This window comes from Pinus tabuliformis, chromosome 2_2 (assembly GCF_031772625.1).
Source record: "Pinus tabuliformis cultivar Carrire ecotype Pingquan chromosome 2_2, CPIR1, whole genome shotgun sequence".
NCBI classification, from domain to species: domain Eukaryota; kingdom Viridiplantae; phylum Streptophyta; class Pinopsida; order Pinales; family Pinaceae; genus Pinus; species Pinus tabuliformis.
In genome coordinates this window covers 1,155,508,088-1,155,527,584 of record NC_142300.1, presented here as the reverse complement: position 1 = coordinate 1,155,527,584, position 19,497 = coordinate 1,155,508,088, and the positions used below count along the sequence as shown (strand labels likewise).

The 19,497-nt window shown below is 41.8% G+C and overlaps 1 protein-coding gene across 4 annotated transcripts in view; it reads right to left on the bottom strand.

The window, feature by feature from the left end:
• Positions 1-509: 509 nt before the first annotated feature.
• The window catches only part of LOC149197491 (uncharacterized), a 400,746-nt gene continuing 381,758 nt past the window's right edge, over positions 510-19,497 (bottom strand). For all 4 annotated transcript variants that reach the window (XM_089405857.1, XM_089405856.1, XM_089405859.1 and 1 more), the window contains 2 exons: positions 1,249-1,323; positions 510-898 (listed from right to left, as the gene is read on the bottom strand). In XM_089405857.1, coding sequence (XP_089261983.1) covers positions 788-898; positions 1,249-1,323 — 186 coding nt within the window. In that variant the 3' untranslated portion in view covers positions 510-787. The remainder of the gene's footprint in view (positions 899-1,248; positions 1,324-19,497) is intronic.

Sequence of the window (19,497 nt, the reverse complement as noted above, 5' to 3'; positions counted from 1 at the left end):
CCACTCTAAATGTTAGAGTCTCACAAAATGGATGACACCAAATAAGATAAAAGTTTTTCTATAAAAGAATGTCAAGAAAAGATAAGTTCAGTAACACTTCCTAAGCGCACAACTTAAGGACGGTGGCCTCCTCCCAAGGAAGAAAGCCCTTTTCCTAACACTGGTAAATTCTTGTTTCATCTTGATTAGTTCACCTGCTCTAGTAGGATGGCCTTCTTATTAAGACTCTTTAAGTTTGACGGTGGTATGTGGCTGACTTTCATAATATAGGTTATATGCCTTGTGATAGTCGCTGGTGGTGCTTGTTGTACAACCATTGTTTTCGTAAAATGCGTGTATACCTTCTCTACTTAATTGAATATCAAGCATTTTTTTACCCAAGAAAGGTAAAGAGATATGTGAAACCTGAAGGAATCAAGTAATTGTCATTAACAAGAATGTGGTCCAGTGGCAAACGGCCTAAGTGATCAGGCTTGTGTTAGTGTTGAGCCACATAGACAATGGTTAAGTTACTAAACACTGTTTAAGATAAAAATATAATAAAATAGTTGTTAGTTGGACAACATAGTTCGTCAAACTTTTCAATCTATATTATGATAAAATACACATGGCAGGAATATCCCCTAGAAAAATAATATAAATATAATTAATTTATGGAATTAATTTCTTTAAATCGCGTGTAACCTATACCAAATCGAGGCCAAAGCCATATTATATCATTTGATAATATGGAAAGCCTGAGCCAAATGCTGGCAAAAAATTAATCATCTACAAATCCCCAGTGCAATTAATATTTCTTCCAAAGAGATAAAGCCCGTCTTACAATACTTGTGGTAGATGAACCTTCAGCAAATGCACTGATAGCTCTCAAAAGGTTGATAAATTTTTCCCCGTCATCCTGAATCAGAACAACATACAAAGAAGGCATCATGTAACAAATCAAGCTCATTATGCTCATGCTTGCTTGGGAAATTTCATATGCACCTTCTGGATGTGTAAATAAAAAATAACACAAACACACACATATATATATATATCAATGGGATTTGACAATAAAAATAAAAAACTTCAGTGGCAATTCAGGAGTGCCTGGGACATCTCCAAAAAAAAAATAGAATCAAGAATGACGTAAAGCTAATTCATGAATTAAGTAAAGCCAATTCACACAGAATGCCACACAATCAACTATGAGACAGATGTGTGAAGACTGTGTGTCCAAAAATAGAGTGCATCAGAAAGAAATCATACCTCTGGCTTTTGAAAAAGGAGGTCACTCGTATAAAATGGAACCATGCAGTATGGAAGATTGCATCTTAGAGTTGCCTGGTTATACAGCATAAACTCACATTAGAAGCCACAACGTTGAAGCACAAATATGGCTTCCTCTTAACTTATCATATCAAAACAATTCCCATAGTAAATGTATGCCAAAGACTCTTTTGTAATGGAATTCTCTTCATAATTAAAGACTCCATATCCTAGTTTACACACTAGTCATATTTGTATTTTTAGGTAGAACTGTTTATTTTAATGTAGTTTCTTGCAGCTTTAGGGATTTAATTGAAGGCCGGAAAATGATAATATGGTTTTCTCACAAATCAATTGATTCCTCAACTCAATAAGAATTCAGAAATGATCCAAAAGATCTTCAATGACATTAAAATGAAAAAATAAAATTTTAATTTACAGTCAGGTAAAGACATGCTTAGGATTCCTGCAATTGCAGCAAATGAATAGACATTCAACTATTCAATGATGAACAATCATCATTGATCTATAGCATTATAGTATATACGATAACAGAAGGTAATATAATTTCAAGAGCCAAAAAGCCACGATCATAAAACTGGGCAAGATCTCACAACAAACAGGATCCAGAGGACAATGCTATTTGCCGCAGAGGCTAGCCAGGCAGTTCGAGTGGCAGAGAAGAAGTTCAATTTTCAGTTGCGGGTGGTAGAAAAAGTTCGAGCTTCCTCAGTAGCAGTTCCAGCAGGCAGTAGTGTTGCCGGGAAGCAGTTCCGGTGAGCAAATCAGGCATATCGTTGAGTTGATCTGGGCGCAGAGGGTTTACAACAGTATTTGCAGTGGCAGATCCGTGTCAGGTGGAAGAGAAAAGCACACACAGAGGGATTCTTTCTCAGAGGGTTTCCAGATCAAAGTTATTGGAGGAAATTTGAATTTTTCCAGTAGCAGAGGACAGCAGCAGAGCAGATCTGCACATTTCCAGAAGGAAGTGCGTGTTGCAGAGTAGGTAGCCTAGCAGGAAAAGGAGGAGATTCCTGTTTATTTCCCAGTTGTGAGTTTTGCATAAAATGGCCTCAGCAAGACTTAGAGATCAGGACAGGTTAGAGGGGGGCATCCAACTATTGTATCTTGAAAACCAGAATGACTTTCCTACTAGATGAACATGGTTTGAAGATGTACGCAGAAAACATTGTAGCTGTACCTACAAATCCTGATATGCAAACGTACTACAATAAGGAGATGGCTAAGGCAAAGTGGTTGATCCTCGACGGAGTTCGAGATCATGTAGTCTCACATATAGTGGCCAAGAATACGGCCAAATAAATGTGGGATGATGCTCTCACATCACTCTACTAGAATCCTTCCGAGGATCGGAAGATGTTCCTGAAGGAGAAGCTGAGAACCACTCGCATGCAGAAGGGTGAAGGGGTTACTCCTTACCTTACTAGAATTCAAGGTGTCAGGAATGAGGTTGCTGCAGTTGGAGAAACACCTCTAGACAGTGAGCTGGTGTATATAACTTTGTTAATTTTAGGTATGTTCTATGCTAGAGCAATTTATTTAAATTTTCACAGTTAGTAATCACATCAGCATTAAGCTACACAGCAGATAGAACATAAATATAAATCGCAGAAGACAAGCCAAGACGAGGACACAAGATGTGGCACTAGCTAGGGACAAACACCACAATGTGTGGGGAAACCCTTTGATCAAATTTTCTTTTATCTTCAAAGTTCAGCAGAGAAAGAGAGAGAGAGTACATTTACAACAGAAGTCAACACTTTGACTTATCTAGATCTAGCATAGATCATTTCATATAACGATGAGATCAGTTGAAGACATTTTGCTTCAACTGATTCTCAAGGTGACTCCTTCACCTATCATCGTGCTGCATTTGGTCCTCTAGTTGCACCACTGCATACTGCACCATGTTGTACTAATCATGATTATCATCATGCTGCCCATGTCCATGATCTTATCTGTCATCACGCTGCTCAAACTAATGTGCATCATCATCATGTTGCTGCCTCTGCTCCATGTATCGTTGTGCTGCCCATGCACATAATCTCATAGTGCTGCCCATCATGCCGCTGCCTCTGCCTTCTCGTTGCTTCATCATGCTGCAACAATTTGCTTCTGTTGATATCAGCTTTAGCTGCTTCCTATGGCTTGCAGCCTAGCAAAGAAGCTAGGCTATATTATTTCTGTATAGGGTTGGCTATGTATCAAGGCTGCATATGTCCATCACTGTGTATGGATATGACTAGTGCTGCGTTACATACATCATCAAGCGTATATATATGATGGCGTCCCATTCCATACACAATGTATATATATGACTGCGATGACTATGTGCCATGTGGCCACTATAACTTCATTCCCATATGCATATATGACTGCGTGGTAATGCTGTGCATGACAGCGTATATACCATCCACGCTGTGTTACATCGTATGAGTGTTTGTGCATATATAGCTTTATGACTGCGACTGCTCCAGGCATTAAGTTGACTGATCTGTGTGTTGACTGCGTTAACCTCTGAGAACAGCGTGTATCTTCTACGCTGCCAGATCCGCACATATCATGTGCCATGAATGCATTGTATGTTGCTGCATGTTATCTACGCTGCCAGATCAAGTGTATGCTGTGTGTATACCTAATGACCAGCGTATAGGATTTCATCATATTGCTGCGGCTGCGTTCCAATATATATTGTCCTTCCATTATAGCGTATTTATGCCCAGCGTATATTCTGCGTATATAAGTCTTAGAGTGTGCTGCCATGACTACGTTATCCATGATACTGCGTGGTAAGGTCCTTTATCACTGCGGCTTCACCAGATTACATGTTGTGCATAAGAACAGCGTGTATCTTCTACGCTGCTAGATCCAAGTGTATGTTGTGTGTATACGTAATGACCAGTGTATAGACACTGTATGAACTGCGTATTGTTCCATATGCTTTGACTGCGGTTCCCTTTTATTGACAGTGTATAATTGTATCTAGAGCATCACTTAACTGTGCGTATAATAGCTGGATTAGGGCATCGTACTTGTAGCTAGGGCATCATTTAACTGTGCGTATAATTGTTGGATTAGGGCATCGTACTCTTTAGTATCTCTCCTTCTCCAAAAACCCAAGACATGGAGAGGAGATCACCTAAAGAGTGTGTCCTTTAATGACTCCAAATCCTCTCTTATTTATACCAAAAAGGTAGAGGTTGAATAGACACGTCGGTTGGGCTTCTGAGCCTACATAAGATGCTGGTCGGCTTGATAATAAATCCATAATCAAAATAAATTCATATCTCCATAAATACTTATCAGAATCGGATGATATTTAGATCAATCCTACACCTCTCGACGAGAGGGATCCAATAAAAATATCAGTTGCCATAAATAAGCCGACCCACATGGAGTTTGGCCCTAGTTGCCAATTTAACACTCCCTCTCAACTAGGGAGAATTCCATCCGCTGATCCATAAGTTTGACCGTACTATCTCTGCCATCAGTGCCTTGCACTGCTCTGCCCAGCTTTGCTCAGCTCTGCTCTGCTGGCTCTATTCTGCTCTGCTGGCTCTGCTCTGCTCCGTTGGCTCTGTTGGCTCTGTTCAGCTCTGTTGAACTATGAAGAAGAAGAATTGATCGAGAATGTCTCATGCCATTCTCCACTGACCCGAAGTCAATCTCAGAGTGCGTACCACTCCTACCACTGGTCCCAGACCAATATCGCAGTCTTAGAGAGTCTACCACTGGTCCCAGACCAGTCTCAACCGACCCAAAGTCAGCATCATAATATGTGCCACTCTCACTGGTCCCAGACCAGTACTGCACTGACACGAAGTCAGTCTCAGAGTATGTACAACTTTTCCTAGACCAGTCTCAACCGACCCGAAGTTAGCGTCATAGTATGGTACAACTCCTACCACTGGTCCCAGACCATTATCGCAGTCTCAGAGAGTGTACGACTAGTCCCAGACCAGTCTCAACCGACTCGAAGTCAGCGTCATAGTATGTACCACTCTCACTGGTCCCAGACCAGTACTGCACTGACACGAAGTCAGTCTTAGAGTATGTACCACTGGTCCCAGACCAGTCTCAACCGACTCGAAGTCAGCATCATAGTATGGTACAACTCCTACCATTGGTCCCAGACCAGTATCGCAGTCTCAGAGAGTGTACCACTGGTCCCAGACCAATCTCAGTCGACCCGAAGTCAGCGTCATAGTATGTACCACTCTCACTGGTCCTAGACCAGTACCGCACTAACACGAAGTCAGTTTCAGAGTATGTACCACTGGTCCCAGACCAGTCTCCATCGACCCGAAGTCAGCGTCATAGTATGGTACAACTCCTACCACTGGTCCCAGACCAGTATCGCAGTCTCAGAGAGTGTACCACTGGTCCCAGACCAGTCTCAGCCGACCCGAAGTCAGCGTCATAGTATGTACCACTCTCATTGTTCCCAGCCCAGTACTGCACTGACACGAAGTCAGTTTCAGAGTTATGTACCATTGGTCCCAGACCAGTCTCAACCGACCCGAAGTCAGCGTCATAGTATGGTAAAACTCCTACACTGGTCCTAGACCAGTATCATTGATCCCAAATCAATGGAGGTCATCCTAGCGTAGGGAGTACGGTAGATACAGCGATGCGTCCATCGGTACTACTATGGTCCCTAACTTCATTTCCCTGCTCATTGATCAGATGAGAGGTACTTCCCATGAGTCCCACACTGCATGGGTAGGATGCCTCGACAGGAGAACTTAATCAATCCCGTCCTCACAGGAGAACATATCAATCCTGCTACAATCGCCATGGAGAACACATCAGTCCAGGCCTCACAGGAGAACACATCAATCCTGCTACAATCGCCATGGAGAACACATCAATCCAGGCCTCACAGGAGAACACATCAATCCTGCTACAATCGCCATGGAGAACACATCAATCCAAGCCTCACAGGAGAACTAATCATCCTGCTACACAGGAGGGCGAATCATCCTGTTCCACAAGAGAGCGAATCATCTTGTCCTAGTGCGCACCACCAGAGGAGGGTGAGTCACCCTGTGGTCGTACGTTGCTCCAGTAAGAACCGCAAGCCCTCAGAGCTCCTAGAGCTCAATGTATGCAACATGTAGGACCCTTGTACAAGGGTTTCTTGACGACTCCAAGCCGTTCGAGAAAATCACAGATTTGATCTTTCCCTCGGGGCTTTAGCGACCTGTACATCATCTCAGTGCGATGGAGCCTCCTTGCTCATCGACTTACCATATACTAGATAAGGTAGTATCTGATGTCTATCTGCTGGAGCAATTGTCGAATACAGGATTCCTCAATAATCGAATCCCACCTCTGGTTGTTACAAAGAATCTCAGTGGTATTCATCATGTGTACAAACAGCTCACTGAAGAGCTTCCCCAACCAGGCAACTTCATACGAGATCATACTCGTAGATATGTATCCGATCTCGGCAGTGCTTATAACAACCGACTTCTGCTTCCTGCTTAGAAGCAGAATCCAAAGAGGAACAACACTAAGGAGTGCTCCAGTGATCCTCCACATTGCCTGCCCAATCAACATTCAAGTAATCATGCAGTTTCATATTTCCGGCAGTGTATCTCAATCCATGAGAGATTGTGCCCTGAAGACATCTCAAAAGATTCTTGGCATCAATCTAGTGAGGCTCAACCAAATATGAGCTCACCATGCTAACTGTAGCGCATATGTCTGGACGGAGGTTCTCTAAGAACATCAACACGAATGAGTTTATGAAACTTAGAGGCATTTCCCAAATTTGGTCCGACCTTACTACCATATAACTTCTTGAAAGTTAAGATCCTCGAGGTAGTTACAGGCTTGCAGTTTATCTTCCCACATTCGGAATCCAACTCCCTCTGTCTTCTACAAATGAGAGGGTCTACACTTGTCAGACATAGGTGCCGGTATGAGAGGTCTGTCATCCACAACCTTCGGATGGTTTGGATCGATTTCACTCCTAGTGAATCTCAGCTTCATTAGACAGCTGCTGATCCTCTCATACTATGCTCGGGGTGTCTTGCTTTAAGCCATAGAGGGTTTTCTATCACCTGCATGCATGAGATTCCCGATCATGAATCAAACTCCTCAGGTTGTTCCAAACCTGTGGACCTGCTATGTGAGGGGAATGGTCCCCTTGTAAGATTTTCCTTCGGTACTTCTCAAACATGTACTTTCCTGATCCTTTTGAATTCAGGCATCCTTGTCACCAACTGTCTCATAGACCTTCAATGCTACGTGATAATGGACATGGTCCCCAATGGACTTCCTGCAATTTGATACAACCCTGAACTCAAAAGTATCTTTGAAAATTCTATTTCAAACATGTACCTTTCCATCGATGAGTGCCACCCTGAAACCTTTGACTTCCATTTCCGAGATGGACACCAAGTTCCGTTTGCGATCAGGTACATAAAAGAGATCCTAGGATTCCTTGCTTTCTTTGAAGAGACGGTCGTGTCCTAGATGCCCTGCTCCTCTGCCCTTCGGACACTTCTTCGTATAAGGGCCGAACTTATTGTAACCAAGGCATCTACCTTTCCTTCCACCCTTAGATCCGAACTTCCCAGCGAAGTGATCTTTAGGTAGGCCATCAGAAACTTCCACTGCGTCATTCTGATAACATTTTCTGCTTCGACTTCACTCTAGGTGAATTATGAGGAACCCATTGATCCTTCTGTTTTGTCCCAACTATCTTCGGTGATTGCTCTTTCACTCTTGCTTGGGCATTGTCTTCACCTCAGCTCTGATTCCATGTTAATTTTAGGTATGTTCATGCTAGAGAAATTTATTTAAATTTTCACAGTTAGTAATCACATTAGCATTAAGATACATAGTAGATAGAACATAAATATAAATCGCAGAAGACAAGCCAAGACAAGAGGACACAAGATGTGGCGCTAGCTAGGGATAAACCTCACAATGTGTGGGGAAACCCTTTGATCAAATCTTCTTTTATCTTCAAAGTTCAGTAGAGAAAGAGAGAGAGAGTACATTTACAACAGAAGTCAACACTTTGACTTATCTAGATCTAGCATAGATCATTTCGTATAACGATGAGATCAGTTGAAGAGATTCTGCTTCAACTGATTCTCAAGGTGACTCCTTCACCTATCATCGTGCTGCATTTGGTCCTCTAGTTGCACCACTGCATACTACACCATGTTGTACTAATCATGATTATCATCATGCTGCCCATGTCCATGATCTTATCCATCATCATGCTGCTCAAACTAATGTGCATCATCATCATGTTGTTGCCTCTGCTCCATGTATCGTTGTGCTGCCCATGCACATGATCTCATAGTGTTGCCCATCATGCCGCTGCCTCTGCCTTCTCGTTGCTTCATCATGCTGCAACAATTTGCTTCTGTTGATATCAGCCTTAGCTGCTTCCTATGGCTTGCAGCCTAGCAAAGCAGCTAGGCTATATTATTTCTATATAGGGTTGGCTGTGTATCAGGGCTACGTATGTCCATCACTGTGTATGGATATGACCAGTGCTACGTTCCATACATCATCAAGCGTATATATATGATGGCGTCCCCATTCCATACACAATGTATATATATGACTGCGATGACTGTGTGGCCACTATAACTTCATTCCCATATGCGTATATGACTGCGTGGTAATGCTGTGCATGACAACGTATATACCATCCACGCTGTGTTACATCGTATGAGTGTTTGTGCATATATAGCTTTATGACTGCGGCTGCTCCAGGCATTACGTTGACTGATCTGCGTGTTGACTGCGTTAACCTCTGAGAACAGCGTGTATCTTCTACGCTGCCAGATCTGCATATATCACGTGCCATGAATGCGTTGTGTGTTGCTGCGTGTTATCTACGCTGCCAGATCAAGTGTATGCTGTGTGTATACCTAATGGCTAGCGTATAGGATTTCATCATATCGCTGCGGCTGCGTTTCAATATATATTGTCTTTCCATTATAGCGTGTTTATGCCCAACGTATATTCTGCATATATAAGTCTTAGAGTGTGTTGCCATGACTGCGTTATCCATGATACTGCGTGGTAAGGTCCTTTATCACTGTGGCTTCACCAGATTACATGTTGTGCATAAGAACAACGTGTATCTTCTACGCTGCCAGATCCAAGTGTATGTTGTGTGTATACGTAATGACCAGTGTATAGACACCGTATGAACTGTGTATTGTTCCATATGCTTTGATTGTGGTTCCCTTTTATTGACAGTGTATAACTATATCTAGAACATCACTTATCTGTGCGTATAATAGCTGGATTAGGGCATCGTACTTGTAGCTAGGGCATCATTTAACTGTGCGTATAATTGTTGGATTAGGGCATTGTCCTCTTTAGTATCTCTCCTTCTCCAAAAACCCAAGACGTGGAGAGGAGATCACCTAAAGAGTGTGTCCTTTAATGACTCCAAATCCTCTCTTATTTATACTAAAAACGTAGAGGTTGAATAGACACGTCAGTTGGGCTTCTAAGCCTACATAAGATGCTGGTCGACTTGATAATAAATCCATAATCAAAATAAATTCATATCTCCATAAATACTTATCGGAATCGGATGATCTTTAGATCAATCCTACACCTCTCGACGAGAGGGATCCAATAAAAATATCAGTTGCCATAAATAAACCGACCCACATGGAGTTTGGCCCTGGTTGCCAGAATGAATTTCCTACTAGATGAACATGGTTTGAAGATGTACGCAGAAAATGTTGTATCCATACCTACAAATCCTGATATGCGAACGTACTACAATAAGGAGATGGCTAACGCAAAGTGGCTGGTCCTCGATGGAGTTCAAGATCATGTAGTCTCACATATAGTGGCCAAGAATATGGCCAAATAAATGTGGGATGATGCTTTCGCATCACTCTACTAGAATCCTTTCGAGAATCGAAAGATGTTCCTGAAGGAGAAGTTGAGAACCACTCAGATGCAGAAGGGTGAAGGGGTTACTCCTTACCTTACCAGAATTTAGGGTGTCAGGAATGAGGTTGCTGCAGTTGGAGAAACACCTCTAGACAGTGAGCTAGTGCATATAACTTTCATCAGAGGAGTTCGATTTCACTAGAATGAGTGTCGATTCAGTTGCTGGAGGTCAGGAGAAATTTCGAAAGGGCTAGTGAGTCATTCTCAGAGGCTGAGTTGGGCTGGACGTCTTGATCAGAGCAACTTCTAGACAATGCATGTGAGGGACTATGCAGTGGCTGATGCAGGGGCCTTCGTGTGGCCTGTTCGAGCCAGTTGTAGACCTAGACCAGTGTCGGGTGAGACAAGATTTGTCTCTAATTTTTGTGGCCAATTTTTCTTGCCAAGGATTGCCATTTTTGGTCATCAAGATTGTACTCAGATTATTCATTGTTGCATACTAATAAAACCCTCATCTTCTGCACCGGTTTTCCCACATTGGGTTTTTTCCGGGGACAATTGTCCAAAAACAATGGTGTCATTTTTATTGTGGGTGCTAGTATTTGTTCAGTTTCCAGCATTTTATTTTTGGCAACGTTTTTATGGTGAAAATTGTAGTTGTGATTTTATTTGTAATTTGACGTAGCAAATAAACTTCACTTAATAATAATCAGTTAGAATTATAATTTCCAATTTTTGCAATAGACTTAAAATTTTCACAGTATGTTCATCATGACAACCAAGGGTCAACCATACACAATGCACTACATATCACATGAAACACACCCAAGCATGGTGTAAACACTTTCAAAGTAAAACCCAAAAGCAAACAAAGCTAGCTTAACTCACGATATGTTAAGTTATGGTATGTTCTATGCTTAAGAGCAATTTACTTCAATTCTTCTATTAGCCCAATGTCAATTCCCAGTATAGAAATCACATTAACATGATAGTAAAATGCTAATAGAACATAAATGAAAACAACAGAAGACAAGCAAAGACAAGAGACATAAGATGTGGCGCCAACCAGGGACAAACTCCAATGTGGGGAAACACTTTAATCAATTCTTCTATATTCTTCAATAATTCAGCAGAGAGAGAGATATAGTACAATATCACAAATCTGCGATTTACAACAGCAGTAATGAAAACCCTTTAACAGCTATGACAAGGCTGATCAATCAAGTCCAAATGTCCTCAAGACAACCTAGGAGAACTCGACCTCCAACAGCAATAGATAGCAGCCCAAAACAGTCAATGGAATGAGGTCAAAACAACAGTCAATGCTACAACAATACTGCAGTTAGCCCTAACCAGTCAACGCAGTACCAAGCATGTCCTCCAAGGCAGGCTGTCCAGCAATGCGGCTAGCCTAGGAGAGGCTGCCCAACCCAAGAATGCAGTCACCTTCCTCTTTGCTGGTCAAACGCATGCATAATTTACCCCTGTTGCTCCACAGTCAGGCCTAGGTCAACACTGTCCTAAAATTGGCTTGCGTCCTTCCTTCTCTCCCACGTGAGTGTCTTCCTCCTACGTATAACCAAGAGACTAGGAGAGAGAGGAGTGAGATGGTGAGATGAGTGTATTAATGCCTCAAGGTCTCCTCTACTTATATGCCATGTTGAGGTTTAGCTGGGGGTGTGCAACACTATTTTACTTGCTAGCCGACCTTGACAAATTGTCAAGAAATACAAATAAATTCATATTTCCATGAATACATGTCAGAATCGGATGATCGTTAGATCAATCCTACACCTCTTGATGAGAGGAATCCAAGAAAAATATGAGCTGCCATAAATAAGATGACCCACATGGAGTTTGGCCCTAGTTTCCAATTTTAACACTCCCTCTCAACTAGGGAGAACTCCATCCGCTAATCCATCTGTCTGTTGGTACTATCTTTGCCATCAAATGCACTGCCCTGCACTGCTTGGTTCTGCTCTGCTCTGCTGAACTATGAAGAAGAAGAAATGGTTGAGAATGTATCATACCATCCTCTACTGACCCGAAATTAGTCCCAAATAAAAGAGAGTGTCCAATAGCATTCTTACTGACCCGAAGTTAGTCCCAATGAAGAGAGTGTGTCATACAACTCTTACTGACTCGAAGTCAGTTCCAAAAGAGAGTGAGTTATATCACTCTTGCTGACTCGAAGTCAGTTCCAATTGATCCCAGATCAATGTCATCCTACCATAGGGAGTACGATAGATACACGATGCATCCATCGGTACTGCTATGGTCCCTATCCTCATTTCCCTACTCATTGGTAGGATGTCTTGGCCGGAGAAGGATGAACCACTCATCCTACCTACATGTTGCCACAGGGTATCACAGGGGAAGGCTGAATCATTCACTCTGTACATAGCGCACCACTAGGGGAGCGTGAGTCACCCTATGGTCGCTCGTCACTCCAAGAAGTACCCCAAGCCCCCCGGAGCTCCAAGAGCTCAATGTATGCATCATATAGGACCCTCATAAGATGGTCTCTCAACACCTCCTAGTCATTCTCGAAAAGTCAAAAATTTGACCTTTACCAGGGGCTTCGTCAGAATGTCGGTGACCCACTCATCTATCTCAATAAGATGGAGCCTTATTGCTCCTCGTTGTATCATATCCCGGATAAAGTGGTACCTGATATCGATGTGCTTGGAGCGATCATGAAATACAGGATTCTCTGATAAACGAATCCCACTCTGCAAGGAAAATTTTGAGGGAAAATTTTCATGAAGTTTAAAAATATTGGCGAATCTCGCTAATCTCTAGTATGCAAATTATAAAATGTTTATTGATATATTTGTAAAATTATGCAAATTTATAATGATTTTATATATAGTCTCTACATAATGTTGGCGATTTTTAAGGTAAAATAATTTTATATTCTAAAATTTGGGCGAATCATCTTTTATAAAAATTGGAAATTGGCGAATCTTTTTGTGGAAAAATCATGGAAAATTAGCCCATTGGGCGAATATTAGCCCCTAACACTCTGGTTGTCGCAGAGGATCACGATAGTATCCAACGTGTGTCCAAATAGCTCATTGAAGAGCTTCCTCAACCAGACAGCCTCATAGGAGGCCATACTCACAGCAATGTACTCTACCTCAACGATGCTCAAAGCCACCGACTTCTGCTTCCTGCTCATCCAGGAGATCGAGGCAAAACCCAAAGAGAAACAACACCCGGAACTGCTCTTTCGGTCCACCACACTACCTGCCCAATCAGCATCAGAATATCCATGTAGCCTCACATCTCTAGCAGTGTATCTCAACCCATGAGTGATTGTGCCCCTAAGATATCTCAGAAGATTCTTGGCACCAACCCAATGTGAGTGATGAGGCTCAACCATATATTGGCTCAACGTGTTGACTGCAAAACATATATCCGGACGGACGTTCACCAAGAACATCAATGCTCCTATGAGTTAACGATACTCAGAAGAATTACCCAATACAAGTCCGACAACACTACCGCATAACTTATTGAAGCTAAGCTCCATCAGGGTAGTCACGGGCTTGCAGTCCACCATACCAAATCTCTCCAATATCTTCACCACGTATTTTCCTTGAGATAGGAAAATTTCTCCTGGCTTTTGCCAGACCTCCAGCCCTAGGAAATAGTGCATTAGTCCTAGGTCCTTCATCTCAATTTCGGAAGCCAACTCCCTTTTACATTTGTGAATGAGAGGGTCTGCACCTGTCAGAAAGAGGTTGACAACATACAACACCAGTATGAGAGGCTTATCATCCTCAACCTTAAAGTAAAGGTTTGAATCAGCTTCACTCCTAGCGAATCCCAACTTCATCAAGTAACTATCGATCCTCTCATACCAAGCTTGGGGTGCTTGCTTCAGCCCATAAAGATCTTTCTTCAACCTATATACGTGAGATTCCCGATTATGAATCTCAAACCCCTCGGGTTGTTCCACATAGACTTCCTCTTTAATCGAACCATGCAAGAACGTGGTCTTGACATCCATCTGATGTAGGTTCCATCCTTGTGAAGCTGCAAGGGCTATGATCGAGCAGATAGTGTTGTATTGGGCAACAGGTGCAAATGTCTCATCATAATCTACCCCTCTTTTGAGAGAAGCCTCGAGCAACAAAGCGAGCCTTGTACTTTTCAACACTCCCATCAGCTACATGACTGATTTTGTAAAGCCACTTCGAGGTGACAACTATTTTGTCCTGGGGTCTAGGGACCACATCCCAGACATCATTCTTCATGATGGACTCGTATTCCTCATTCATAGCCTCCTTCCATACTTGATGCTTCACGACTTCTTCAAATGATGAAGGCTCATTTTGAATGATGGTGCTCATAATGGTCAAGTATCCCTGATACTTGGTCGGCTTCTTACTTTCACGGAAAGTCCCTCTGAGTGCAATATGTCCTTCGACATCATCAAGTGCCCCCCTAAGCCATGAGGGCCTCTTCCTAGAAGAGGAAGGTTCAAAATAGGATCCGTAGGTTCTTCCACATCGAGCATCGTCTCATCTTCCTTCTCATCCAGCTTCCTGGTGTCAGCTTCTTTATCTTTCTGTAGAATAGGAAGATTGTCAACCTTGCTAAGAGTCATATCTTCGTCAAAGGTGACATCATGACTTATCTCGACTTCCCTTTGACCAACCACATAGATTCTATAGCCCTTAGAATTTTTGCTATAGCCCACGAAGATTCCCTTCTTTCCAAATGCACCCAATTTGATTCTTTTCTCTTTTCGCACATGAAAATATAAGGGACTTCGAAAAATTCTAAAATGAGGGACATCAGGTTTCTTACCAGTGAACCTCTCTTCGAGAGTCTTGGAATCCAACGCTTGATGAGGGCATCGGTTTTGAACATATACAGCGGTATTCGCAGCTTTGGCCCATAGAAACTTTGGAAGCCTTTGATCATGGAGCATGGCATGAACAGCTTCCACAATCGTACGATTCTTCCTTTCCACCACACCATTCTGCTCAGGAGTGTATGGTGTTGTGGTCTCCCTCTTAATGCCAGCTTCTTTGCAAAAGTCATGAAACTCATTGGATTCATACTCGGTCCCATTATCAATACTTAAGATCTTGATCCTCTTCTCGGTTTGATTCTCGATCAAGGCTTTGAAGTGACGGAACCAGGAGAACACTTCATCCTTCTTTTTCAAGAAGTATATCCATGTCTTGCGAGAATAATCATCTGTAAAAGTGTGATAATATAGATATCCTCCCAAAGAATTTACGGCCATCATACCAGATATGTCGGAGTGAACCAACAGGAAAATGTCGGAGGTCTTGCTATGGCTAAAGGGGAATGGTCCTCTTTTGAGCTTTCCCTCGACACATCCCGGACATAGACCTTCATGCTCTATTTTGAACTCGGGCATCCCTGTCACCATTTGTCTCACATCGAGTAGAGCCTTATAATGAAGGTGGGCAAACCTCCGGTGCCATAGTTCAGACTGAAAAGATGTGTTGCAAGACATGACTCCCAACGGACTTCCTCCAAATTGATATAAAGAGTCAACTCGAAACCCAAAAGTGAAAGCATCTTTAAAATTCTTTTTCCACACACGTACCTTGCCATCGATGAAGGCCACCTTGTAGCCTTTGTATTCCATTGTTGAAATGGAGACAAAGTTCTTCTTGAGATCAGGCACATATAAGATTTCTTGCAAATGAATTGTGTTACCCTGATTTAATTGAAGAGTAACATTCCCTACACCCTTTACAGGATAGGTGGAATTGTCTCCAAGAATAATCTCCAAGTTTGTCTCCTTCTTAATCAGATTAGAGAGCTTCCTTGTAACCAGTGAAGTGTCTTGAGGCACCACTATCAATAATCCAATTTCCCAACAAGTCCGGAGGAGAGGTAGTGGAGAGGGCCGATATCAGATAATATTCATCTTGCTTATTGTTAACAACATTTGGTTCATACCTGGAGTTCCTTGCTTTCTTGGAGGATTGACCACTTCCTTGATTTCCCGCATTCCTCTTTTCTTTGCCATTGAACCTGCCATTCCTTTGATTGTGGTTGAGTTGCCGCGGAAGTGATTTTGATCATCGTCATGTGATGTGTCCTTTCTATTTGGACACTCGCTCGCATAGTGGCCAAATTTATTGCAAATGAAGCATCTTCCCTTCCTTCCACCTTTCGATCCGGTCTTTCCTTTGAAGTGACCTTTAGACCTAGAATTATTTCTCCTTTTGGCATGAGAGGAGAAAGCAGTGGGATTGCCTTTGCTTGAAGGCATTTCTTGCTCCACCATCCTTGTCTCTTCTTGAATGCATCTCGCCATCAATTCCTCAAATCTCGGAATTCAATCATTGTTGAGAAGAGTGGTTCTAAATACATACCATTCGGATGGGAGCCCTCCAAGGGTAGTGATAGTTAGTTCCCTGTCAGAGATGACTTCTCCAATCGATAGGAGATCATTCTTGATCTCAGTGATCCTTAAGAAGTAGGATTGAATATCCTCATCCTTGCCCTTCTTAATATCCTTCAGCTTATTTTTGAGGAACAAAACTTGATTTGCATCACTAACTTTAAACAAGCTTACCAGTCTATCGTAGATCTCCTTGGAGGTGTTCAACTCGGAAATGTAGGCCACCAGACGCTTGTCAATTGAGTCCCAAATGATCTTCTTTGCTTTGACTTCACCCTTAGTGTACTTGTTCCTTGTAGCAGCTGGTGCATTTGATGGAGGCTCTGTAATTCTGCCCCTCACATAGTCCAACACTTCCTGCTCTTCCAATGTCAGATCAAGAGACATCTTCCATCCGTGATAGTCAGACTTCTCGCAGAGCTTATTTTCGGCAAGGAAGTGTGATGAGGAACCCGTGAAGCCTTTTGACTTTTTTCAATTGTCTTCGGTGATTGCTCTTTCTCTTTCTTGGGCTTTGTCTTCACCTCAGCTCTGATACCATATTAAATTATTGTATGTTCTATGCTTACGAGCAATTTACTTCAATTCTTCTTATTAGCCCAATGTCAATTTCCAGTATAGCAATCACATTAACATGATAATAAAATGCTGATAGAACATAAATGAAAACAACAAAAGACAAGCCAAGACAAGAGACACAAGATGTGGTGTCAGCCAGGGACAAACCCCAATGCGGGGAAACCCTTTGATCAATTCTTCTATATTCTTCAATAATTCAGCAGAGAAAGAGATAGTACAATATCACAAATTAAAATTTGGGTACTAGAGGACAACTGGTTCCCTAAGGCTTTGATCTTTGGCCTAGGGAATAGTGTCCAAATTTATTTGTACTTTTCTCCTAAAGTGACTTTATAAGTGGTAAAGTCAATCTAATTTAAAAGTGGCTTTATAAGTGGTAAAGTTACATTCTAATTTACAGGTGACTTTATTAAAGTCAATGAAGAATTAGAAAGTGAAAAAGTGACTATGGAAATAAAAGGTTAAGTGGGTCTTTATTTAAGTGGGTGAGTTAAAAGAAACAGAAAGTGAGAATTAAATGCACATTTATTCTCATCTCTATATCTAAATGAATCTCAGCCATTAGATCTTAGGGTAACCCAAAAGGTCATTTAGAGAGTAAAAGGAAAAGAGAAGAGAAAAAAGATCAATTTCATTCTTTCATGAGCATTTGGGAGAAAGAGCAGAGAGAGCAAGGAGAAAATTTCTGAGCAGTGAGGAAGTGAAGGAGAGCAGCAAGAAGACATTTCAGCAAATCTGGGCAGCAACGATTATTGGCACGCATCCCAAGGCAAAACCATACAGCAGGAGAAAGGCACAAAAATCGAAGAGGGACAGCAGCAAAGGCATGAATTTCAAGGCAGGTTTTGGGCACAATTTTCGAGGCAGCTGTACTACTAAAATCCGTAAGGTCCGTACAACATGTTTTGGGCACGATTTTCAAGGCAGGTCGTACAACATTTAATCAATGTTCCACCAAGACTCTGGTGCAGGGAGACCCAGGTGGGGGACGTGTGGGAGTACCCTCAAATTTTGAGGAAATTTCGGGGGTGCGAGGAGACATCGGGGTATACATATATGTAAAATTCAAGTTCATATTCATTGTTCAATTATGAAAGCAAACTATGAAATAGACTAATAGTAATATGGATACCAATACATTGAAAATTCAAATTTGATCCACACAAAATTTAAATTCATAATTGAATCAAATAATGACATACATTGATCCATTCTCATCATTCATATGACATACTCATTATTCATCCATACCATGAGATTCAATAAAAAAATTAATAATGAAATATTCAAATACATTGATCCATATCATTCATCATTCTAGAATCTAAATTTAAAGCAAAACATACTAGTATATTACCATTTACTATATACTAGATACTGAAGTTTTGAGGGGGGACTCCTAGACACACCCCTTTTGGGGAGTCTCGTCCCCCACACTGGGGAAACGCACCCCCTTGCGTCTCCCCAAGACTCCCCAAAAAGGGTGCGTGGGGTAACGCACCCCCAGTAGACTCCACGTCTTGGGTGCGTGGGGTGCGAGGGGTGCGTGCACCCGACACTGGGGACGCATCTCCATGGAACACTTCATTTAATGTTGTTTTATTGCTAGAATTTTTTTTGTTTTGGCAGTTTTCTGATTGACACGATTTTCGAAGCAGAGTTCAAGCACGAAAATCAAGATAAGTTGTAATTTGTGGTTGCCGGAATTTTTACTGTGTATTTCAGTTTCTCTGTAAAAGCATTTTTAGAAATAAAGAAGAGCTCTCAAACTGCTTTTCACCAAGAGTTGTAGGGGGTTTTTCCAGGGTCACATTAACAAAAAATCACTGTGTTATTTTCTGTGTGGCTGTCATATTTTGCTGTGTTTTATTTCTGCAATTTCAGTTGTTGTGAAATCTCTAAATTTGTGTTTTCAAAAGATATTGTCATTTCCAGATTTTAGAATTTTTATCATGCTTGGATTTAAAACTAAATGCATGGAGTGATAAGGAAAACTGATAACTGGAGTGGGGGTTGAAATTCTTCATGGTATCAGAGCTTGGTTGGCTGAAAAGTGCAGTTTGGGACAACAAAGTGAAAATTACAGCAAGCTGATTTTTACACAGAAAACAGAAACCTTTACCACATATTTGAAAATTTCAGTTTGGTAGGACAGTGAAACATGTCTTTGGGTTTGAGAGTTGAACACAGATTGGATGGGCAAAGCAACTACAGTGCATGAAAGGAGAGAATACAGAGCATCTTTGAGGAAGCAAAAGTCCGGGGCATTATGGTAAATACCACACAGAACCCAGTAGCAGTACCAGCTGATCCTGTACAGTTGGCAGAGTTTAACAAAAGGAATGCTAAGGCAAAAAGAT